Consider the following 21,549-nt stretch of genomic DNA (forward strand, 5'->3'; position numbering starts at 1 on the left):
AACGAGGCGCGTGGGCGCCATCACTCGAGAAAAGAGGAGTAAGAGCGAACTGGGCTCAGCGCTGTGAATCTTACCGGTCAGCGCTGCAACCGCTGTTGTAAATATAACCTGTAAATTGTTGCTCGTCTTACTGACTCGTCCTTCGCGTAGCAATATGTTTACCAGTAAAGGTTACTGTTTCGCAAGCTGCCACACAGACGGCAGCTTGCGATGTGTGGTGGGACTTCCCCAGACTTTCGTATAAAAAGAACCAGCCTACCAACTGATTTCCATCGTGCTCAACCTACTATCGGCGCCGGCGTGCTGTAAAAAAATCAGTTGCCAGAAAGTCTATAGACTTCTTACAGACAACTTGCTCTTTCTATAGATTTGGTATTTTTTACACAAAATCTACAGAATGTATATAGATGAGAGTCGATAAAGACTCAATTTATTTTTGTCTACTCGCATTCTTTAGACGGTCTACAGAAAAAAACTAAATAAGGTGTTGGTTCCTTTTGGCCTACTTCCCTTCTATTATTTTACCCGTAGACGAAAGTCGGCATAATCTCTGTTTTGTCCATTCTTTGTCAATAGACATTCGGTAGACGATAGTCGATAAGGGATCTGTTTCTTTTGTCTACTCCCGGCTTATAGATTGTATATAGACAAACGCTGATAAGCTGTTCGTTTCTTTTTGTCTGCTTCTGCTCGAAAGACTACCTAAGCACAACTGTCAGTACAGTCACTATTTATTGTTTTTCATTCTTTGTCTATAGACAAGAGTCCATAAGCTGTCGACTACTTTTGTCTACTCCCAGTTTATAGATTGCCTATAGACAAAAGTTGATAAGCTTTCTATTTTTGACTACTCCAATTCTATAGTCAGTCTATAGAAAAAAGTTTATATGATGCTTGTTCCTATTTGTCGACTTTCGCCTGATAGGATAGGAATAACTTTAATAAAGTGCCGGCAAACGACGATTTAACGAGTCGTGACGCTGGCCAAGCGACGACCCGGGGTTATACTCTACTCTGCACTGGCCCCGTTGGGCCCGTTTGTAGTGGGTGACGAGGCTTGTGCTTTTCGAGCGCACCCCGGGCCTGCTGGACGGCCCATAGTTGTGAGTCCTTGTCTGTAGACTGCAGTGCACTTTGAAGTTCTTGCGGGTAAAAAATCCTGGAGGTAGCTGCCGTCGGGAACCTGGCACAGTCCCACATGATGTGCCATTGGTCCATCGGACCCGCTGCACAAACACCACACAGCCCACTCGGATAGAGCTCTGGGTGAAGCACGTGCAGCACTGCGGGGGCGAGGAGTGACGCGGTCTGTATTTGTCTTAGGACTACGGCCTCCTCCCGACTGAGTGCCGGGTGGAAAGGCGGCATTGTCCGTCGAGCGAAGCGGTAACACTTGGTTACTTCGGCATAACTAGTCAATCTGTCCTTGGTTTCGAACCACCACACGGAACGGTCACTCTCGGGGGCGCGGAAGGTAAGCGCTCGCGCCGCCGAATGGGCCGTCTCGTTGTGGTTCGGTGAGGATGCACACTCACCGGCGTGCGCCCGGAACCACTTGATACGGACGGTGCTGCCGCGGTCTTGAAGTTGGAGCTTGCCGATGATGGCGGCCGCCGGCGCGCATATTCGCCCCTTGGCAAAGTTGCGCACGGCATTCCTCGAGTCGCTGAGCACGGTGCGACACTCGGCCTCGGTGATCGCCAGAGCGATGGCAACCTCCTCAGCGTCTGTGGCGTTCCTGCACCGCACGCTCGCTGCCGTTGTCTTGGTGCCGTTAGCCGCCGCAACGACCACTGCTGCGAAGCCTTCCCGCTTGTATTCCGCGGCGTCCACATACAGGGCGTGCGGGTCTTGGGCGTGTTGTTCGGTGAGGGCCTTGGCCCTCGCCTGCCGCCGTTCTTGGTTGTATTCTGGGTGCATGTTCTTCGGGATGGGGTCCACGTAAATGTGGGCCCGCGCGTCATCTGTGATCTCGCGCGGTTGCCGGCTGGGAGCTTGGGGGTTGTAACCCAGGGACGTCAGTATACTGCGCCCCGTCTTGGTGGTAGAGAGGCGCTCGAATTGCGCGGTGAGCTGCGCCTCGGCTATTTCTTCTAGGATGTTATGGACGCCGAGCTGCAAGAGCCGAGCCGTACTCGTGGTCTCCATTAAACCCAGCGCCGTCTTGTAAGCCCGTCTGATCAGCGTGTTGTTCTTGGTCCTGTCAGTGACGTGCCAATTAAGGTAGGCCGCAAGGTAGGCGATCTGACTCATCACGAACGACTGGACAAGGCGCACGAGACTGTCTTCACGCATGCCCGCCCGTCGTGTAGAGACCCGATGTATGAGCCGGATGGCGTCCATTGCCTTGGTGGTAAGCTTGTTGATGGTCTCGTCGTTGCGGCCGCTCTTGTTGAGCAGCAGGCCCAGTACTCTGATCTTGGGCACCTCGGGGATGCGTTGCCCCGATGCAGTCAGAATTTTGATGTGATCACACTCCCGAAGAGGAGCGCGCTTCCGTCGCGGTCGAAGCGGTGTGAGGACGAACAGCTCGGATTTGGCGGGCGAGCACATTAGGCCTGTGCCATCAAGGTGCTGCTCGATGGCGGTAACCGCCGCTTGCAGCTGTTGCTCGATGCTGGCGTCGGTGCCACCGACCGCCCACAGGGTAATGTCGTTGGCGTAGATAGTATGCCGGACGCCGGTCCCCGCTACTGCCCTCGCTACCCCGATCATGACGAGGTTAAAGAGCAACGGCGATATGACCGAACCCTGTGGAGTACCCGTACTGCCGAGCTTGTGTTCGGGGAGCTTGAGGTCTCCGGCGTGCAGTTCTACCGTGCGGTTGGTCAAGAAGTCTAGAATATAATTGTAGCTCGTTACCCCCATGTTGAGTCTTGATACTTGTCCTAATATGGCTGAGTGTTTAACTTTGTCGAATGCACTTTGTAAATCGAGACCCAGAATTACTTTGCTGTCTTGTGTCTTGTTGTCGACGATTTCTTGTTTGAGTTGTAACATGGCATCTTGTGTGCTGAGTCTGCGCCGGAAGCCGATCATCGTGTCAGGATAGAGGCCTTCCTTCTCTAGGTATTCCTGCCACCGGTTGGCGACCACGTGCTCCAGCACCTTGCCCACGCAGGACGTCAGCGAGATGGGACGCAGGTTGCCGATGTCCAGTGGTTTGCCCGGTTTCAGAATCAGGATCGTTCTTGCCGTTTTCCACTGTCGGGGGAGCTTGCCCGAATGCCAGCATTCATTGAAGTAATCGGTTAGGGCTTCTATCGAAGCGTCGTCCAGGTTGCGTAGCATGTTGTTTGTAACGAGATCTGGGCCGGCTGCTGAGCGGGTGTTGAGCTCGTGCAGCGCTACCCGTACCTCTGATATGGTAATGTCTCGATCGAGCCACGCGTTGGGCAGCCCCCCGTACGGCGGGTGGGTTTCCGTTGGCGTGTCTGGCAGATACTTGGCTTCCAGGCTCCTGATAACAGCGTCTTTTCCTTGTTGTTGTGTGATGGTGTGCATGAGGCGGGCCAGGCGGTCGCGCTGGTTTGACTTGGTCTTTGTTTCGTCTAGGAGGTGCCGAAATAGATTCCATGTACAACTGCGATGCAATTCCCTGTCAGCTCGGTTGCAGATCTCGTTCCACTGTTGACGGCACAGGAGCCTGCAATGTTGTTCAATGGCCCTATTTAAGTCAGCCACCTTCTTCCTCAATTTGCGATTCAGCCGGTGCTGCTTCCAAAGCGTCTGTATCGAACGTTTGGCCTCTATCAGATGGGCCAGGCGGCTGTCCATGATGATGACGTCCTCGTCTGTTTCTATGGTCTTTGTGGCTGAGCGCACTGCATCGCGGAGTTCCGCCGTCCAGGTTTCGATCTCTGTGATGTCTTGCGCTGTGGTGAGGCGCCCCTTACGGAATTCGTCCCAGTCCGTCCACTTATGTATAATGGTATTGCTCCGTAATTGGTTGGGTATCGTAATTTCGAGGATGTAGTGGTCACTGCCCAGGTCGACGCCCGTGTTGTGCCATGTTACTTTGCCCGTGTGGTCATTTTTTACGAACGTAAGGTCTGGTGTGGTGTCTCGTCCTACGGAGTTGCCGATGCGGGTAGGATGCGTGGGGTCCGTGATTAGCACACATTTATGGTCCAGGGTATCCTGCAATAAGTCCCGTCCCTTGGCCGTGTCCTTCACATAACCCCACGCTCGATGGGCGGCGTTGAAGTCCCCTCCGATCAGCAACGTGTTGTCTCTGGCTTGGGTGCTGGCTGTGTGTAGTAGGGTCTTGAATTTCTGTGTTTGGTGCTTGGGGTTACTGTAGATGTTGACGATGAACAGGCTGCCTTTCCGTTGTTTGCTTGGGATGATTTCGGTGAAGGCGTATTCCACCCTGCTGCGGCCGCGTTTGAGTTACTTGTAGACAAAATTCGATGCAGTCTCCTTTTATTCTTATTGATTATCTGTCTACAGACTGGCTATAGACGAGAGTCAATAACATTTTTCCTATTTTTGTCAACTTCCGGTTTAAAGATTGTCTACAGGTAGAAGTTTATAAGGTGCACAATTTTTTGTCTATTCCTAATCGATAAATTTCACATGTACACATTCACGTGCACAAACACACAAACGAATACACACACACACACACACACACAGACATATATATATATATATATATATATATATATATATATATATTATAGATAGATAGATAGATAGATAGATAGATAGATAGATAGATAGATAGATAGATAGATAGATAGATAGATAGATAGATAGATAGATAGATAGATAGATAGATAGATAGATAGATTGCAACGCGACTGCGGCTCACGGCACATACATTGGGTGGTATTCACGGGCTTCTTTCTACACGCTCGGAAAAACACATTTCTGTAGCACATCTTGAGCACAAGCAAGCTGTATCGCGAGTTTCACGTGTTGCTGTACAATATTCTGAGTGAGCCTTTTCATTTAGGACTAATTACCTAATCAAGGGGAACGCAAAAGTATTCTGAGTATCTCCAAGCGACGGCAAACAACATTTCCTTGGTTCCTCTTCAGTTAAGTACCATCTCCATAGCTTGATGTTTGGCTCAAATTAAGTAAAACACCATTTATACTTGTTTGCGATTCTAATTATTCGCCACGGTTTCTTATATCGCCGCCAATGAATGCCATAGGGTGGAACGTCAGCACAAGTCAACTTGAGCGAACAGCTCGTACACCGATTATCTTGAGGCGTGTGATGCAAAATAAAACAGCCGATTCTGAAAAACTCTTATTGCTTCAAGCTTAGATGCTGTCTATAGATTCATCATCATCAGCCTACTTTATGTCCACTGCAGGACGAAGACCTCTCCCCGCTATCTACAATTACTCCTGTCCTGCGCCAACTGATTCCATCTAGCACCCGCAAATTTCCTAATTTTATCGCACCACCTAGACTTCTGCCGTCTGCAAGATTTGTCGGACGATCCCACCGCTGGCATACAGTTGTAGGAGTTGTCGGATGATCTCGCCACTGCCACCATTTGTAAGGGTTGAGGGTTGTAGAGAGGAACTTGGGAGGAACTAGGCGTACAGGGTTCATTTACAGTGCTTACAGTTTAAACAAGACATACATTCGACAGTCTAAGCGTGGCTCCCAAATGGAGCACGCAAGACGAGCATATAGCACACAGCTTACCAGCAGATTGACGAGCACAGAGCACGACGACGAGCACGAGCACCGACGAGCAGCCGACAACAGCCGTTTTTAAACACTTCGTGTTCCCTAGATCCCTAGGTGAGGCAAAACGTTCGACGCCATCGTAAACACGCCACCTCTGTGCGGGATGGTTTACACACACACGTACGCATTTTCACTGCACTCGGAGCTGACCTTCGCAAAGCGGCCGTCGTGTTGTCCATTGTCCTGCGTCCCCGTAGCCAGGTGGTCACGCCCGACCCCAGCCGGCGCCTCTAAATTCCAGAGCGGACTTCGCACAGTGGCCTCCGCCGCTGCCCATTGTCTGGCGTCTTCAAAGGCCCGTGAAAAGGCATCGCAAGGCATCTCCTTCCAGGAAATCCCCCTGATTCAGTCGAACTGTGAAGGCGTTGGCGATTTCACTAACAATAGCTGATGGCGTTTAGTAATGCGGCGACGAGGGGTTGTTTTTTTGCCTCCATTTTTTTCAACCTAGCATCGACATCACAGTGTCTGCTGATTGACTCAATTCCTTCTCCATTCTCATTCATGCCCTCGCCTGCCTTGAGAAACAAGAAAGCGTGCACACTGCACGCTTTCCCACATTCCTTGCCATGTATTCAACGACTTTTTTTAATTGAAATACATAAGCTTTCACTGCACGTGCTTTCTACGAAAACCGATATGCACAGAATCTAAATCCTTCAAAAGCCGCAAGGTAATTCTCACCAATGTTTTAAACGCAATCAATGAGGCGCCGACTTAAGGTATGGCACGTGTTCACACGTGTTCAACCACGCGGCTAACGCTCTTTCCTTTCTTTCGTACCAAAGCAACATTCTCGATACCAAACACACATAGAGAAATCACTAATAGATATTAGCCTTGCCAGTTCCAAGGCACTGTTTAAAGGCTATAAAGACTTAGCGTCCCGCCCCGCAGCACGTGTTGAAGCATGTGGCGCGAAAGCACGCTCTGACTATCCTACAAAGCCAAATATACAAGCAACACACCCACGCACAGGAAAAAATGCAAAAGAAAGAAAACTACCCGATTACTATTTAAAGACTAAAAAATCAGCTAACCAAAAACAGAAGCAAGCTTAAAGCATGCACAAAAAACTTATGATTTCGTCGCCGCAACGGAGCCCTGGAAAAACACGTCCGTCCGCCACAACATCTCACGCCACTCTCAGTGGTAGCTAAACTCCCTCGATAATTTTAAAGTAGCGACACTCTTTGAACTCTGCCGCCGCCGCGCGACCTCCTCGCCTCCTCCTCGCCCCTTGTGCGTTCCCCCGCGGCAACCAGTTTTGCCCCCGTTTTCTTGCACGACGATTGGTCTCCCTGCCGTTGCCCTTGGAAACGCGCGGAGCTTTAGTTTTGCTTGTGTTTTTCTTTTTCGTTCGCGCCATTTTCCTCCTGTGCACAGCTGTCTCGGCGCTTTAGCTCGGGGTAGCGAACGTTGTACGCTGTGTTTCCTGCTCTATGTGCTAGCGATATGCCGGGCTGTTGCTCATATAACTGCAGCAAGAAGCCCGAAGATGGTCATGCCGTTTTCATGATACCACAAGGGAAGCGTGACGGCTTGCGCAGGAAGCAGTGGCTGGTCGCGTTGTAAACTGGAAGTCCACTGAAAGGTCGCGTTGTAAACTGGAAGTATCACGTGACTGAAAGCGTGTCCACCCCTGTATAAGAGAATGATTACCCAAGTTAATTAATGAATCATCAGTTATTGACATAAGGTGGATTAGGGAGGATTAAGGTTGATTAGAGGGTATTAAAGAAGATTAAGGTGGATTAGAGAGCATTAAGAAGGATCAAGATGCATGAATAAAGATTAAGGTGGGTGGAGGAAGATTAAGACGGATTATGGTGGATTAAGGTGAAGGGTTGATGAAAGGGTATTAAGACCGATTAGGGTGCTTGAACAAGATTAAGGTCGATTAGTGTGGATTAAGGTGGATTAGGGTTGATAAAGGAGGATTAAGGCCGATTAGGATGGATTAGGGACCATGGAGCTGGATTAGGTTTGATAGAGGTGGATTAGGGTGTTAAGGTAGATTGGGACTATTAAGCCGGATTAAGTTGAATTAAGGTGTATGAATAAGGATTAAGGTGGATGAAGGAGGATTAGGGCGGATTATGACGGATTAGGGTTGATGAAGGAGGATTAATTCCGTATAGGATTGGCTAAGGTGCATTAGGGGCGATGTAGGTTGACTAGGTTTTATTAAGGTGTATTAGGGTGGACTAAGGTGAATTAGGCTTCATTGAGTATGAAGACCGATTAGTCTACCATAATCCTCCTAATGCACATTAATCCACCAAATCCACATTCATCGACCTTAATCCTCCTTCATTCACTTTAATCCACGAAAGTCCTCCTTAATGCACCCTAGTCCACTTTCATCGACCTTAATCTACTCCAACCCTCCTTAATCAACCGTAATTCTTGCTCATTCACTTTAATCCACCATAATCCACTATAATCGTCCTTAATTCACTTTAATCCACCCGAATCTGCATTCATCTACCTTATTCCACCCTAATCCTCCTTAATCCACCCTAATCCTCCTTCATTCACTTTAATTCACCCTAGCCCACCATAATCCTCCTTAATGCAGTTTTCTCCTTCTTAATCCACCCTTATCCTTTTTCATGCACTTTAGTCCACCCTAATCCACTATAACCGTCCTTAATGCACCTCAGCGCACCTTCATCCACCCTAATTCACCTTCATCGACCTTAATTTAACCTAGTACTCCTGTGTGCACCTTAATTCACCTTCATTCACCCTAATGCACCTTCATCGGCTTTAATCCACCTTAATCCACCCGAATTCATCTTAATCAAATCATTAATCAATCATTACTTTGCTAATTATTAATCATCTCTTATACGCGGCTGCACATGCTTTGGTTCGCTTCCTGCCTTCCTTCGGTCACGTGAAATTTTCTGTAGCTCACAACGGGACCTAGGTCTAAGGCTTTCGCTTAATAAGTCACACACAAAGGGATGTGTCACCAGCAATACTAGATCAGACGCACGAAGTAAAGCATCCCATCATGCGGCAGAAAAATTGTCTGGAGTATAGAACTCGCCTGAAAGTTCCCTTTACATCTGTATACCCCGTTCATACGGCTTTAGGAAAAAACCAACCTCCTCATAAATGTTGCCTCTAGCATTATCGATGCTGTTATTAGCATTTCTCAAAATTTTCAACCACAATGGGGCGCGCAACTGGCCTAAAAAAACACGCCTCCATATAATCCTGCGGCCCATCCGCGGGAGCCCAGGAGGAATATCGTGCCGTGCGCAGCCGGTGGGCGAGAAGAATCGAGGAGGAAAGCGCCGTGAGGAGGAGAGTGTCGCTACTTTCAAACTATCAAGGGGCTTTAGTGGTAGCAACGGCGGCGCGCCATCTGTCGGCATCAATTTGAATTCTCAACCACTGCGCCAGGCACGTAAACTTGTTGCAGCAGTGTGCAGTGTTTGCCTGCACCTTGGTGTCTGTGTATTTGTGTCTTCTCTGTGGCATCACAGGTCCGCTCCACTGAATTGTAAGTGTTAGCATGACACGCTTCTCGTTACAGGCTTTACGTATATACGCTCTAAAAACAAAGAGAGTTCCGGGCACTCCTTTCGAGGGAGTATCTGCTTGTCAGATATTTCACTCTTTTCGAGAGTAGAATAACTCCCCCCGACAGAGTTTTATTATTCCACCACAAGCGAGCGCTAGTATTCTTCCGCAGAGTAACAATACTCTCCCGACAGTAGTAATAGTACTCCCCCCAATTCGAGTTCTTCTACTCCAACAAACAAAGTGCTTGTACTCCTTCAGAGCAGAGTGCAAGTACTCTAACCAATATTACGAAAGCACAACGTAGATCCATGGTAGATCCATGGAACCTTCTCAAAAATAAAGTGTACAATGGAAAATTAAACATAGAATAAACGTGTGTAAACTCACAAAATATTGACACTATGATCGAAGAGAAATATGCACCACATTACTGGCCAGCAAACGCATTTCCGGCACAAAAAGCATGTACTTATATGGCTGAGGTTACCAGATCCACTGCTAAGCATGGGGCTGGTAATATAGATAAATAATACAAGAAACTTTTATTTGTCTGCCATATTCCAAGACAGCAGCTCAATTGATAACGTCCTGTACAGCATATGGATGTTCCTGACCAAGAGTAGAGTGCATTTAGAAATGTGTTGTATATTTTAACGTGAGCCCGCAGGTCTAGCTAGCTTTGCTGATATTTCACATAACGTTATTCATGTATGGGCGGCACCCTATTGTTTCCGAGTGTGTCTTGTGGTTCTGTACCAATATCCTGCCCGGTTTCAAAGCGGTACAGAGGCATATCACATTTCCTATTCGGTTGGCCTCCTCACGAAAGTAGTTTACTGGTGCTGTTGGGATTGATCCGTTACAATTTCTCACAAATAAATAAAATTAAATTTACAATAGTATCTAGTGTGTAGCACATGAGTATAAAACTGCAAGGAGCATTGGCATTAAAATTTTGTGCATCAAATTGCTTGTCATATACGGTAGCTTTTCATTCCCATTACGGCAAGAATGCTACACTTCTGAGAAGCGGCTTGCATATATACATGATCAATTGTTTTGACTCGTTGAAAATGCAATCTGACTAAAGTATAGCATGGCTTTAGATGTGAACCAAAAATCATATGTTATAAATATGATGCATCAAAGGCGACATAAGTACAGGCAGGGAAGTGCACTAAAAAAAGCAAATCCTAAATTGAGAAAGTCACCATGCTGTTTCACATATCCCTTCCACGCACGCGGATTTCGCATGCGACTATGCATATACTTGCACTATGGACCAATTACCTGAAACCAAACCTTTTTTCCTACTGAAGTGGTTAAGATGCGCTAAGGTAAGAAAAATTATCGCACTTCACAGAATCTTCGTCTCAAAACAAGTACATATGTGTGTGGGAAGAATTATACATCGCCTCACTGTGCGCTCTATCTTAAATCCAGAAATTTACCACGTGCAAAAATGCTTTAACTTAATTTTGCATTATGCCAATTATTTCTACAGGAGCTATGAAACTAAGGGGCTTTTGCTTAGTACTATATGTTCACATCCGCCAATTGATGAAGAAGTGTTCTACTCAGATGTTCTCTGTTCTTTGCATTGAATGCATTTCTACCTCCACTAGCATACTTGTTTGGCAAGTAGATTGAGTCACCCTAATGAAAATGTCAAATGTCTGCCAAAAGCTATCATATGACTATTTCGCAGACGGAGAAACCGCAATTTTACATTGGGAAAATAAGTTCCAATTGCAAGTGATTCTGTGGCTTTTAACTAAGACGTAAGGTGCGCTCCACGGTAACTGACTTTTCATCCTCGTTCAGCGCCAATGTTAAAATACTATAATAATATTGGTCGTTGTCAGATGTCATGAGTCGGTCATTAGTCTGGTGCGTCGCAAACACCACTTGTGACACTGCCTAAGCACGTGCGCAGTGCGCCCCCGCACCATCTGTGGTTGTGCCACTGCTCAAGCCGTAATTTGAAGATCATATCTGCAAACATGATCCTCAGTAAGGATGAAAATATGGTCCTCAAGTTCAATTTGTATGACTGGATGTGCCTATTAGAAAGGGCAACAAGGCTTGTTATGCAAGCTTACCCACATTTCAATACTAACAAGAAAGTTCAATGCAGCCTGAATCTAAGCTTAGTAAAAGGCATGTACTTATTGTCATTTATGATGTGTGGAATGGAGTTCAATTTTGCCAGACTCGACTACTGCTGCAGTTTGAAATGTAGAATTTTACATTGTTGAAGGCATGTAAAATTTGCAGTTAGACCATAGTTATTAGTTTATTAGACCAACTCTTTGTTTTGTGTACGATAGACGACTGGTAACACGGAATTGAAAGAACGTTTTATTTTGATATTTTATTTCTTCACTAAAAATATTAAAGCGATAAACACATTTTGGTATGACATGCAGTAGCAAGGTGCACACATTACACTTGTAACCCCTAGAGGAAGGGTGATATAGCCGTTCATATGAGATAACACTGAAACGCCAACTGATATTAGCAAATGCACAGGCATGTCCAAAACAATGAGCGTATTCAAAGCGCCCCCGCAATTGTAATTCCACACAGCAGCCGTTACATTCGATGCCGATGCATAACTCGCCGCTTGAAAATTCACGGAGTTCGTACAGATAAGCACCCTTCCAGATTCGCGTCGTGCTTGAAAACCGCTATAGGACACATAAAATCAGACATATAATCACAGCATTTCAATTCATGAGCAAAAATAGTTCAGTCTTAGGGCTACACCCCATGAGGGCTATTTAGTGCGCGACGGCGACGAGCGACGGCTTCGAGCGACAAAACGGGCCGTCGCTTGAACAAATCGCTGGGTTCTGGAAATCTAGAAATCGTCGATCGTCGCCCGGAAGGGCCAGGAGCGACTAGCCAATAGCGCGAAGCCGGAACTCGATGTACATCGTTTAAATACTACCGATTGTCGCGCGGAACGAGAAAACGATTGAATGTTTATCCGTGCAAGGATCAGAACCTACTGCAAGACCTTCAGAAATATTTAATGCTACATTTTACAGTAAAATACTTCCACTTAAATTACTAAAGCACGCGTCACGCTAGTTTCGACGCGTATTTGCAGCCCTCATGCCGGCAACACCGGGGGGACGTCGCTCGCACGGAGTACAACTTGTAGGCGACGAGCGAACGCGACAGCCATCTCCATCGCGTCGCTTGTAGCTGTCGCGCGCAAGATCGCTTATATGGGGTTTATACTTTTTTCAGCATAAAACATGGATTCCTCATGCGGTTTCAGTAAGTTCAAGATAACGCGCCCAATTGACCTCTTGCAGCATGCAGCTGAATGCCTGCAGCAAAGATTCTAACTAGCACTGGCGCTGCACGTAACTTCAATGGTAGAGGATTACTGATGGGCGAGGCACCAGGGGGGCGAATCTCCGCATGGCTGCCATTGGCTGTTTTCAAGCAGACGCTCTTTCGACGCTAGCGCCAAGGTCCCCTTCCGTTACGGCCCTAATGGGCGATGCAGAAGCAAAATGGCGGCGCACACGATTGTTTACGTTGTCATGGCAACAGGAATAGCAGCCGCGCGGCGCCTCCTCTTCCAAACGTTCTTGTTTTCGTTTTGTTTTTATTATGCCGACTCGCTCCGCTCACTTTCGCCCTTTCACCCTTTCCATGTGCGCCGCTTCATTTTTTTTTTGTTTTTATCTGTACGCAGCGCATTTTTTTTTTATCGGCACGTGCTACGGCGCACCACGCGCCAGCTCGCAAGCCATGCGCCTGCTACGCCGCGCATTGGCATTGCTTGCGAGCTGGCGCGTGGTTCGCCGTTGGCTATGCGTTGGCACGCACGCAGTCTTGCCAATACTTATATTGTACCAGCATGTGCCGGGACATAAGAAAATGTCCACTTCCAACACAACAGATGTTTAGTCTCGCTTTATTGACTTCATTCCCGAAAACAGATTTTTCTTATGACGTGGTGGTGATACACGCTCAAAAATGAGCAAAAGTGAAAGGTGCATGACATATACATGTATACTAAGCATAAAAGTTCACAGACGGTGAAATAACAAAAGACAGCGCTAGAAAAGGCGAAGGCCGTTTCATTTACGCACACATGATGATGATGATGACAAAATGTATTTATTAAAGGATGGCGCGAAGGCCTATAATGGGGAATAGGAAGAGGAGGGGGGAGGCGTATTCAGAGCCGTCCTAGGAGCTGCGCGTCCTTGGCGAAAGCCAAGAGCGAGTCCAGAATGGCCCTGTCAGAATCCATCGACGCAAACATAAAAAAACAAGATTTTTATATAACTCCCTCAAGACTGAAATGTTGACGAGCTTCTGATGTATGCACTAAGATATTTCACAAAATTGGACGACATGTATGACATAGTCATGAGAACTATAGAAAGGGAAAACTCACTGGTAATGGCAAAAACAATGACACGCAAAATACCTAAAATAATAGAATAAAATGCTAACATTGTTTGATTGAGAGCCATACAAAAAAAAGAGCTTAGTTATAAATCTGCACGAAAGTATATGAAATGCGTGACATGTTCATTACTGCTGAACAAATTGAAAAAGACATGGCAGAACAAAAATAACATTGTACTAAAAACTAAAATACACATTATCACATTATTTTGCACTTGGCCACAACTTGAGTAGCGGTGGCAGGGGGGAAAGAAGGTAGTCGGCTTTTGCCGCAGCACATAGAAAACATTCGCAGAAAGGCCTATTCATCAATCAAAGACCAGGTAAAATAACTCAACAACGCGACTTTTCTTTCGACCCGAATGCAATGCTTATCAATAAAATTACGTCCCTTAAGGCACTAAGTCGTACCTACTGGGCACTCCTTTGTATAATAAACACGAACTGTAAAAACCTGCGTGTAGGACACTTGCACTGCTCATGCTTTCCAGAAAGAAAAACGTATCATGCCTACACACTAAGGTTGTTCGCGTGGTTTTCCCATCGGTGGTTACTGAGATAGTACAGAAACACGAACAGCAATTTCTCAGCTGTTAGTACGTTTCTAGAACGTGACACACAGAAAAAGCACTGAGGGCGCTATGGAAGGCTGGGAAAGTTACTGAAGTTCCAGAATGACACTTGGCACAGAAAAACACAAGTCATAGACGAGGTGACAATGAGGAGGAACATCTATCTGTCAGCTTTCTCTACTGGGAAGAAGCAAGTGTAGCACAATCAAGGCGCAACGACGTCCCGAGCCTCATGGAGCACACAAATGGACAGGGCTGTGTTCGTGTACATGCGCCTTCTGATGTCCTTGGGTCTGAGCGCTCACCTGTTGCCTTTAGGCACCCGGGACAACCTTTCAGGGCTTGTTTTTGAGGTATTTGTGTACCCATGCAAGATGCACGAGCGGTACGAGTCGGGAAACGGGTGAAACATCGCGGAGCACAAGCACACAGCTACCGAGAACCACGAAACTGACGAAACTACCCACGCCGGTCAACGCACAGCAGCGCACGCTTCGCGATAAGAACAGATAACGAAACATGAAACGCCATGCAGCGGGCTGAGCTGGCGCCGGGCCTGCGGGGCCGCACGGCGTGCGCGCGGAGACAGCCGAAGGTGAGGGAGTAACGAGGGAGGGTGATTAGAGAGGAGTTGGGGGTGAAAGGCTCAGCCACCTGGATCGGCGCGCGTGCGCGCGACGATCTACGAGACCATGCAAGGGAAATGGATTTTCGGGTACGCCCAATACAGAGATGGCGTCAATTACCTCTGCCATCGAAACCATAGAATAAAGAAACAACTTTAGAGAAGGGCAACTGTACCTTCCACAGTGGTTCGAAAATAAGAAGCGGCTGCGCATGGAACTTAGCGCGGGGCCCGACAGATGGCGCTGCTTAAACAGGAAGCGGAAATGCCTTTTTTTTTGTGCAATATCCAATATGGTCGCTTTATTCCGGTGGCGTACGCTGGGTACGCGCCGTGCTCACCTTGCTGGCGTTGCGGCATGCCTCAGCTGCCGCGTTTTAATTGCCAGGAGACTAAAGAGCCTCTACTGACGCCCATACAAACAAGCCACAAGTGAGTGAACAGGACGTGCGACTTTATTGGCAGAAGAAAAGCAGCGCATCTTCTCGTACGAGAGCAGAAATAAAATTTCCATTTCGAGATACGCTGAAGCCGTTAACGCGAGCTCGTAAACTGCTCACTTTCATCTTCGCAGATGGTGATATGCTAACGAGCGACAATTAGTAGCTCAAGCAAATTGGGCCGTGCACCACCTGTTTCCATCGACAGTCGCCGTAACTTGCATTGCGAAGCAATCGGGTGTCGCAAGGCATCTGCTGCCACAACCAACACAGCGACATGGGCTAGTCATTTTAGCGTTACCTCATTTTCAACCTGCACGCTTCTTTTTGCTCTTTCGGGGACCGCTAATGTGTAACACAAACTTGGTGCCCCACATTCTCAATATGGGCCACATCACGGCCGATGAAGGCCCAGAAGCATAATTTGCCCGCGGCTGCAGCAGGAAAGGTCGAATGGGGAGAGCACCAATTACTGTGCATGTAAATTGGGAGTCTTTGTCGCTGTGCGGACTGCAGGAGCAGACGGTTACCTCAGGAAACTGTTGCCCATGCAGTTGACCAGGGCGCCACATCGAAGAAACATAACACGGCGACCATTATCAAATTAGGCTCTGCATTCAATCACCGCATAAGGTTCAGACAATAGACTGTACACTGGCTAAGATCCACATGACAACAGTGGGCATTCACGCACTACAGGTCATTTACAGCACATTCAGCTATCCAACTTCAGGCACAGTGCTTGCCTACGTCGCACATGGTGGTCTAGTAACGAGTGACAACCAGCAGCGCAAGCAGGTTGGACAGTGCCCCACCTGTTTGCATTGACAGTCGCCGTAACTTGCACTGCGAATAAATAGGGTGACGCAGGCACCTGCTGCCATAGCCAACACCGCGACATGAATTACCCGGCATTCTAGCGTTACCTCCTTTCTTACATGCATGTTTCTTTTTGTTCTTTTGGTGACCGCTAATGTGTCGCTCACACTTGGTGCCCCACCTGCTCTCAATATGGACATAGTCCGTTTTGTGGGAATAACCATTTAGCAGGCCTTTCCACCCATGTGGATATCATACACTTCAAACCATGTAATCATGTATGATTACATGGCCTCCGTACACGCCAAATCGCAGCCAAAGAAGGCCACAAGCACACTTTACCCACGGCTGCAGCAGGAAAGGACAAACAGGGAGCACCAATCGCAATACATGTAAACAGGGAGTTTGTGTCGCTGTGCGGACTGCAGGAGCAGGTGCTTACCTCGAGAGGCCGTTGGCTAATGCAACTGACCAGGCCGCCACATCCGAGAAATGTAACACTGCAACTATGACTAAGCGGGCAACACTGAAACAAGACTCTGCAATCAAATCACTTCAGCATACTCTAACATAATGCTCAATTTATAGATTGGCTATGATCCACATGACAACAGTGAGCATACACCCACACGGGTGCCTTGCGGCACATTCAACTGTCCGACTGTAGGCATGGTGCTTGCCTTCGTCGCACATGGTAATCTGGTGACAAGCAACAACCAGAAGCGCAAGCAGATTGGACAGTGCGTCCCACGTGTTTGTACCGACAGTCGCCATTGAAGATGAGCAACTAGCATTGCGAAGCAATCGGGTGATGCAAGCATCTGCTGCCACAGCCAACAGAGTCACTTGGAGTGCCCGGCATTTTAACGTTACTGCCTTTCCAACCTGCATGTTTCTTTTTTTTCTTTTGCATGCCACTGTTGTGTAACTCACACTTGGTGCCCCACATTCTCTAAATATGGGCATGGTCAGTTTTGTGGACATCACCATTTTGCAGCCACTTTTGCAGGCCTTTCCACACATGTGAATATCAACTTCATAAAATTAGAACCATGTAATCATGTATGAGGTCTCTGTTGATGCCAAATTCTGGAAGGTCACAAGCAAAATTTGCACACGGCAGCAGCAGGACAGGACGGAACGGGGAGCGCCAACCACGGTGTGTGTAAATTCGCAGCCTATGTACCTGTGCGGACTGTACAAGCAGGTGCTTGCTTTGAGACACTGTTTCCCAATGCAACTGACCAGGCTCCCACATATGAGAAATGTAACACGGTGACTAGTACCAAGTTGGACAGCAGCGAAACGATATTCTGCAATCAATCACTTTAATGTAGCTTGCACAAAAACACAGGCTGTCGAGCAAGAATAAGAATCCTGAATGAGACTAGTAATTCAATATGGGAATGAGAAAGCTTGCATTCAAGAAAGAATGCCAGTTTACCTTGCAAGCACTGAAAGCCAAAAACATTAAGAAAAGTTAAATGCTGCATAGCACACAGTGTAAATGTTAATGCAAGACACACGCCAATGCCGCATCAGTTATTTCAGGAGAGGAATTGCACATGGCAACATACACTAGAAAATACTGCTACAGATATGTTTGCTTCTAGACAGTGACTGGTATTAAATATGAGCAAAGAATCAGTTGACCTTCAATGTTTGGGTGAGAAAGAGGAATGATCTCTAACAAAAATGTGGAATGAAAAAGCTTGCATTCATTGAAACAAAATTATACTTGGCACGAATTGGCAAGGCCACGAAGCTCTCTAAGGAAGGGCAAGCTGATGGAACACTCTTGGCCAGCATCATCTGTGCTTGTTCAGAGGTTCCAGGTACATCTGAAGACACAGAATTTTTGTTGTTGAGGTACCTGGATGACTTGGCCAATATCTGTGCTGGTGGAATGATGGCGGAGGCTCTTTTCACTCTTGAAACAGTCGTCCGTAGACTTGATATCTCATCCAAATTATACTGGAGTGGCTTTTTTGTCCGTGCCCAGTTGAAAATGACAACAGAGGTTGTGTTCAGTACTACAGAAATTTCTGTTGTACAAAAAGATTTTTCTGTAGTAACTACAGATTCCTGATGGAGCGACAGACTTTTCTGATGTACAACAGACATTTCTTGTTGTGACTACAGAAGTACACTCTGTCGTATGTCTGTTGTTACAACAGAAAGCTGAAGCTCTACAACAGATTTTTGTAGTACTACAGAAAAATTTGTCATCACTACAGGCACCCTGTTGTCCCAACAGAAATGTTCCTGAAGTAACCCGACAAACTTCTGTAGTGCTACAGAGAGCTGTTGAAATACTACAGAAACCTATTGTGGCAACAGACGCCCAATTGTCACAACAGAAGTGTTCCTGAAGTAATGCGACCAACTTCTGTTGTACTACAGAAAAATGTTGTTGTACGACAGAAACCTATCATTGCCACAGGCCCCCAACTGTCATAGCAGAAGTGTTCCTGAAGTAATACGACAAACTTCTGTTGTACTACAGAGAACTGTTCCACAACGGAAACCTATCGTCGCAACATGTACCCAATGATGACAACAGAACTGCACTGAGATTGTGCGATGCGACAAGCTTCTGTAGTGCCCAGCTGAAAAAGACAACAGGAATTCCTGTCGCAACTACAGAAATTCTGTTGTACGACAGAAGTTCCTGACGTTTCTTAACTGAGAGACATTTCTGACATTACGAGAGAAATTGTGATGTCGCAACAGAAGCATTCTGTTGCGAAGGCCAATATATATGAAGTCAAAACAGAAACGTTCTGTCGCGACAACAAGAGTTCTGAAGTCGGAACAACAGCTTTATATTGTGACAGCGACTCCGACGTTACGACACCAATTCTGACGTCGCAACAGAAACATTGGTCACGATTGCCAAGAGTTCTGAAGTCGCAACAGAAGCGCTTTCCGTCGCGGCCCTTTAAAATTGTATGTCAGTTTCGCATCGGTGGTGTACACTGTACTTTTCTCTTGCGCGGTATTCAATCGCGCTTCTCTGAAGCCGGCAATGCTGATAGCACCGACACCGGTATTAAAGTCGACGTGGCGAATAGTTATAATTGTGCCGTGACGACGCGGCACCAGCAACGCCCTACCGGCCTCCTCAAAATCGGCCGCTGATCAAAATCATACCATCTGCGGGAATGGCTGCGTATCCGTTTTTTTTTTTTTGGTAAGATGTGGCACACAGGCCTGTGGACACTGACACATTAGTTAATTTCCCAGGGATATTTCACAAGATTATGCGAAGCAGAAAAGAAGATTTGGGTTGTTCCACCAGGTTGCGTGAAAAGCTGCCTCGCTCGGGTCTCATTAATCTGGTACAGCGCTGCCGTGAGAAGCCAGTATGCTGTCAGAAAGAACACTCATCCACGAATGTTTATGTAGCTATTTTGCATTGAACACACGAATTATATGCGCGCTCAAAGTGTAAAGAACGAGAGACAACTGTCGAAATTAGCAGTAACAACCCTAACAGTCAACGTTGTCTATTTCTGAATTTCTTATTTAATATGGATATCGTACATCAAAATCGATGTTCTAGCACTCCACGATGTACCTGTCGATGGTAAAAACACTCTTGCTTTTCTAGAGATGCGGCACTTGACGCGGTGGAGTGATAGCGGATCTTGGCTCTTAAAATGCAAATGTAAACATCAGATCAGCACATCGTACTATTGACATGGACAAAATGTACACTCGAAAGGCATGTCAGGGAGAAGAAGCCGTGTGGAACGGCTGTGCTCTAAAATGTTCTCTGCTGGAAACAGCGTATCGGCCCCAGGCCGAGGATCGTCGACCCCGTTTTTGAACGAAGATGCAGACTACAAAGTTGTCCTCCCGCGTCTACCAACCGGTAACGATGTTTTGAATTCTATTTTCCTTCATGCAAACTTGAGTGGAAGACCATACCGTGCTCCCGACTTCCGAGACGCTCTGCTTGAGGTAGTGAATACTTCAGATATTGTAGGTGTCGGACAGTATCAAATGAGCCATGTATGGATGGTTACTTGCGCTAGTAGTGCGGCAAAACAGACTCTCGTCGCCTGTGGTGAGCTCCGTGTCAAAGGGCTGAAGTGCATGGTGATAGATCCGGAGACTAAAAACATCAAGCTTAAATTACTATGGCTTCCACCTCACCTTGAACCACGACGCGTTGAAGAGGCGTTCCAGGCCTATGGTGAGGTGAGGTCGGTGGAGAGAGAAGCATGGAGATGCACTGGCATGGAACAGTGGTTGACAACAAACCGGGAGGTTTCCTTGGTGCTCAAGGACACTATCACCGTAACCTCAATACCGCACATTATGTCCATTTATGGACACCAGTGCCTCGTACTTATCCCCGGTAGGCCTCCTCTGTGCCTTCGTTGCAAGCGCGTGGGACACGTTCGACGACAATGCAGAACACCGAGATGCTTACAGTGCCATCGATTTGGTCACTCAGCGGACGCCTGCGTGTCCACCTACGCCAATAAGCTTCGTTCTGGGCAATATAGCGCAGACGAGCCACAACTGGACCACCTCATGGATTCTACAGAGGTAGTAGATGCCACCGGAGAGACTACAGGTGGCATTAGGGACGAGGACCAGGAGTCCTTGAAGCCAATGCCAACCAGTCATAACAGCTCAAATAATACTAGCGAAGCTTCCGGCGAGGATGACTCAGTTTGCCCACCTGGCCTAGCAAGCCTTAAAGAAAAGCCCCCTGATGACAAGGAAGAAGAGGAAGAGGCGATGGACATCAGTAAGGCCAGGAAACGTCCGGCACCATGCAACGACGAAGCAACAGAATGTGCACTACAGGCGCCTGAGAAAGTGTCTCCTAGTGCTCAGCAAACTCCCTCTCCTGGTGATAATGTGCCCCGCCGGTTATATCAGCGTAGTCAGGAGAGTCAGGAGACCACAGATTTACCTGTGGCCAAGGGCAATGAAATACAAAAGCTTTGGGTGAGCAAAATGGCTACCGCCTTCACCCTCCCCTTATGTGTAGCGACACTCAACGTACGTGGGCTGAGGAATATAAGGCGTCAGCAGCAGTTACTACACGTGCTTAGGCAGCATGAAGTTGATGTTGGTGCAGTGCAAGAGACAAAGATATCGTCTGCTGGTGATGTCAACCTTGCGCTGCAAACTTTTCAACCTGATTACGAGGTGTGTATTAGCCAAGCATGTGGTGCTTCCGCTGGATGCTTTTTGTTAGTCAGAAAGCAGTTAAATCATTCTTCATTGTCGCTGCGTGTTGATGGGGAAGGCCGCCTTATATGCTGTGACCTCTCTTTTCATTCCCGTAATTGGCGATTTATTTGCGTTTATGCTCCCTCAAAAGTGAGTGACAGGAAGGCTTTCTTCCTCTCACTTGCTCCGCTCCTAGATACT

General features: G+C 47.2%; 1 protein-coding gene across 1 annotated transcript; it reads left to right on the forward strand.

Annotated features, from left to right (window-relative positions):
• The first annotated feature begins 19,923 nt into the window (after positions 1-19,923).
• On the forward strand, positions 19,924-21,187 carry LOC142566644 (uncharacterized). The gene is made up of 2 exons (XM_075677479.1): positions 19,924-21,120; positions 21,164-21,187. Exons 1-2 carry the CDS (start codon positions 19,924-19,926, stop codon positions 21,185-21,187), a joined length of 1,221 nt encoding a protein of 406 aa, XP_075533594.1.
• The last annotated feature ends 362 nt before the right edge of the window (positions 21,188-21,549 follow it).

The sequence above is a fragment of the Dermacentor variabilis genome, unplaced genomic scaffold (genome assembly GCF_050947875.1).
Source record: "Dermacentor variabilis isolate Ectoservices unplaced genomic scaffold, ASM5094787v1 scaffold_13, whole genome shotgun sequence".
In the NCBI taxonomy this organism is placed as follows: Eukaryota; Metazoa; Arthropoda; class Arachnida; order Ixodida; family Ixodidae; genus Dermacentor; species Dermacentor variabilis.

Bases quoted from the DNA above. Each gene is read 5' to 3' on its own strand.
- LOC142566644 (XM_075677479.1), top strand. From the start codon at position 19,924: ATGTTCTCTGCTGGAAACAGCGTATCGGCCCCAGGCCGAGGATCGTCG. The intron at 21,121-21,163 runs GTGAGCAAAATG...CCTTATGTGTAG, and splicing joins ATGAAATACAAAAGCTTTGG to CGACACTCAACGTACGTGGG.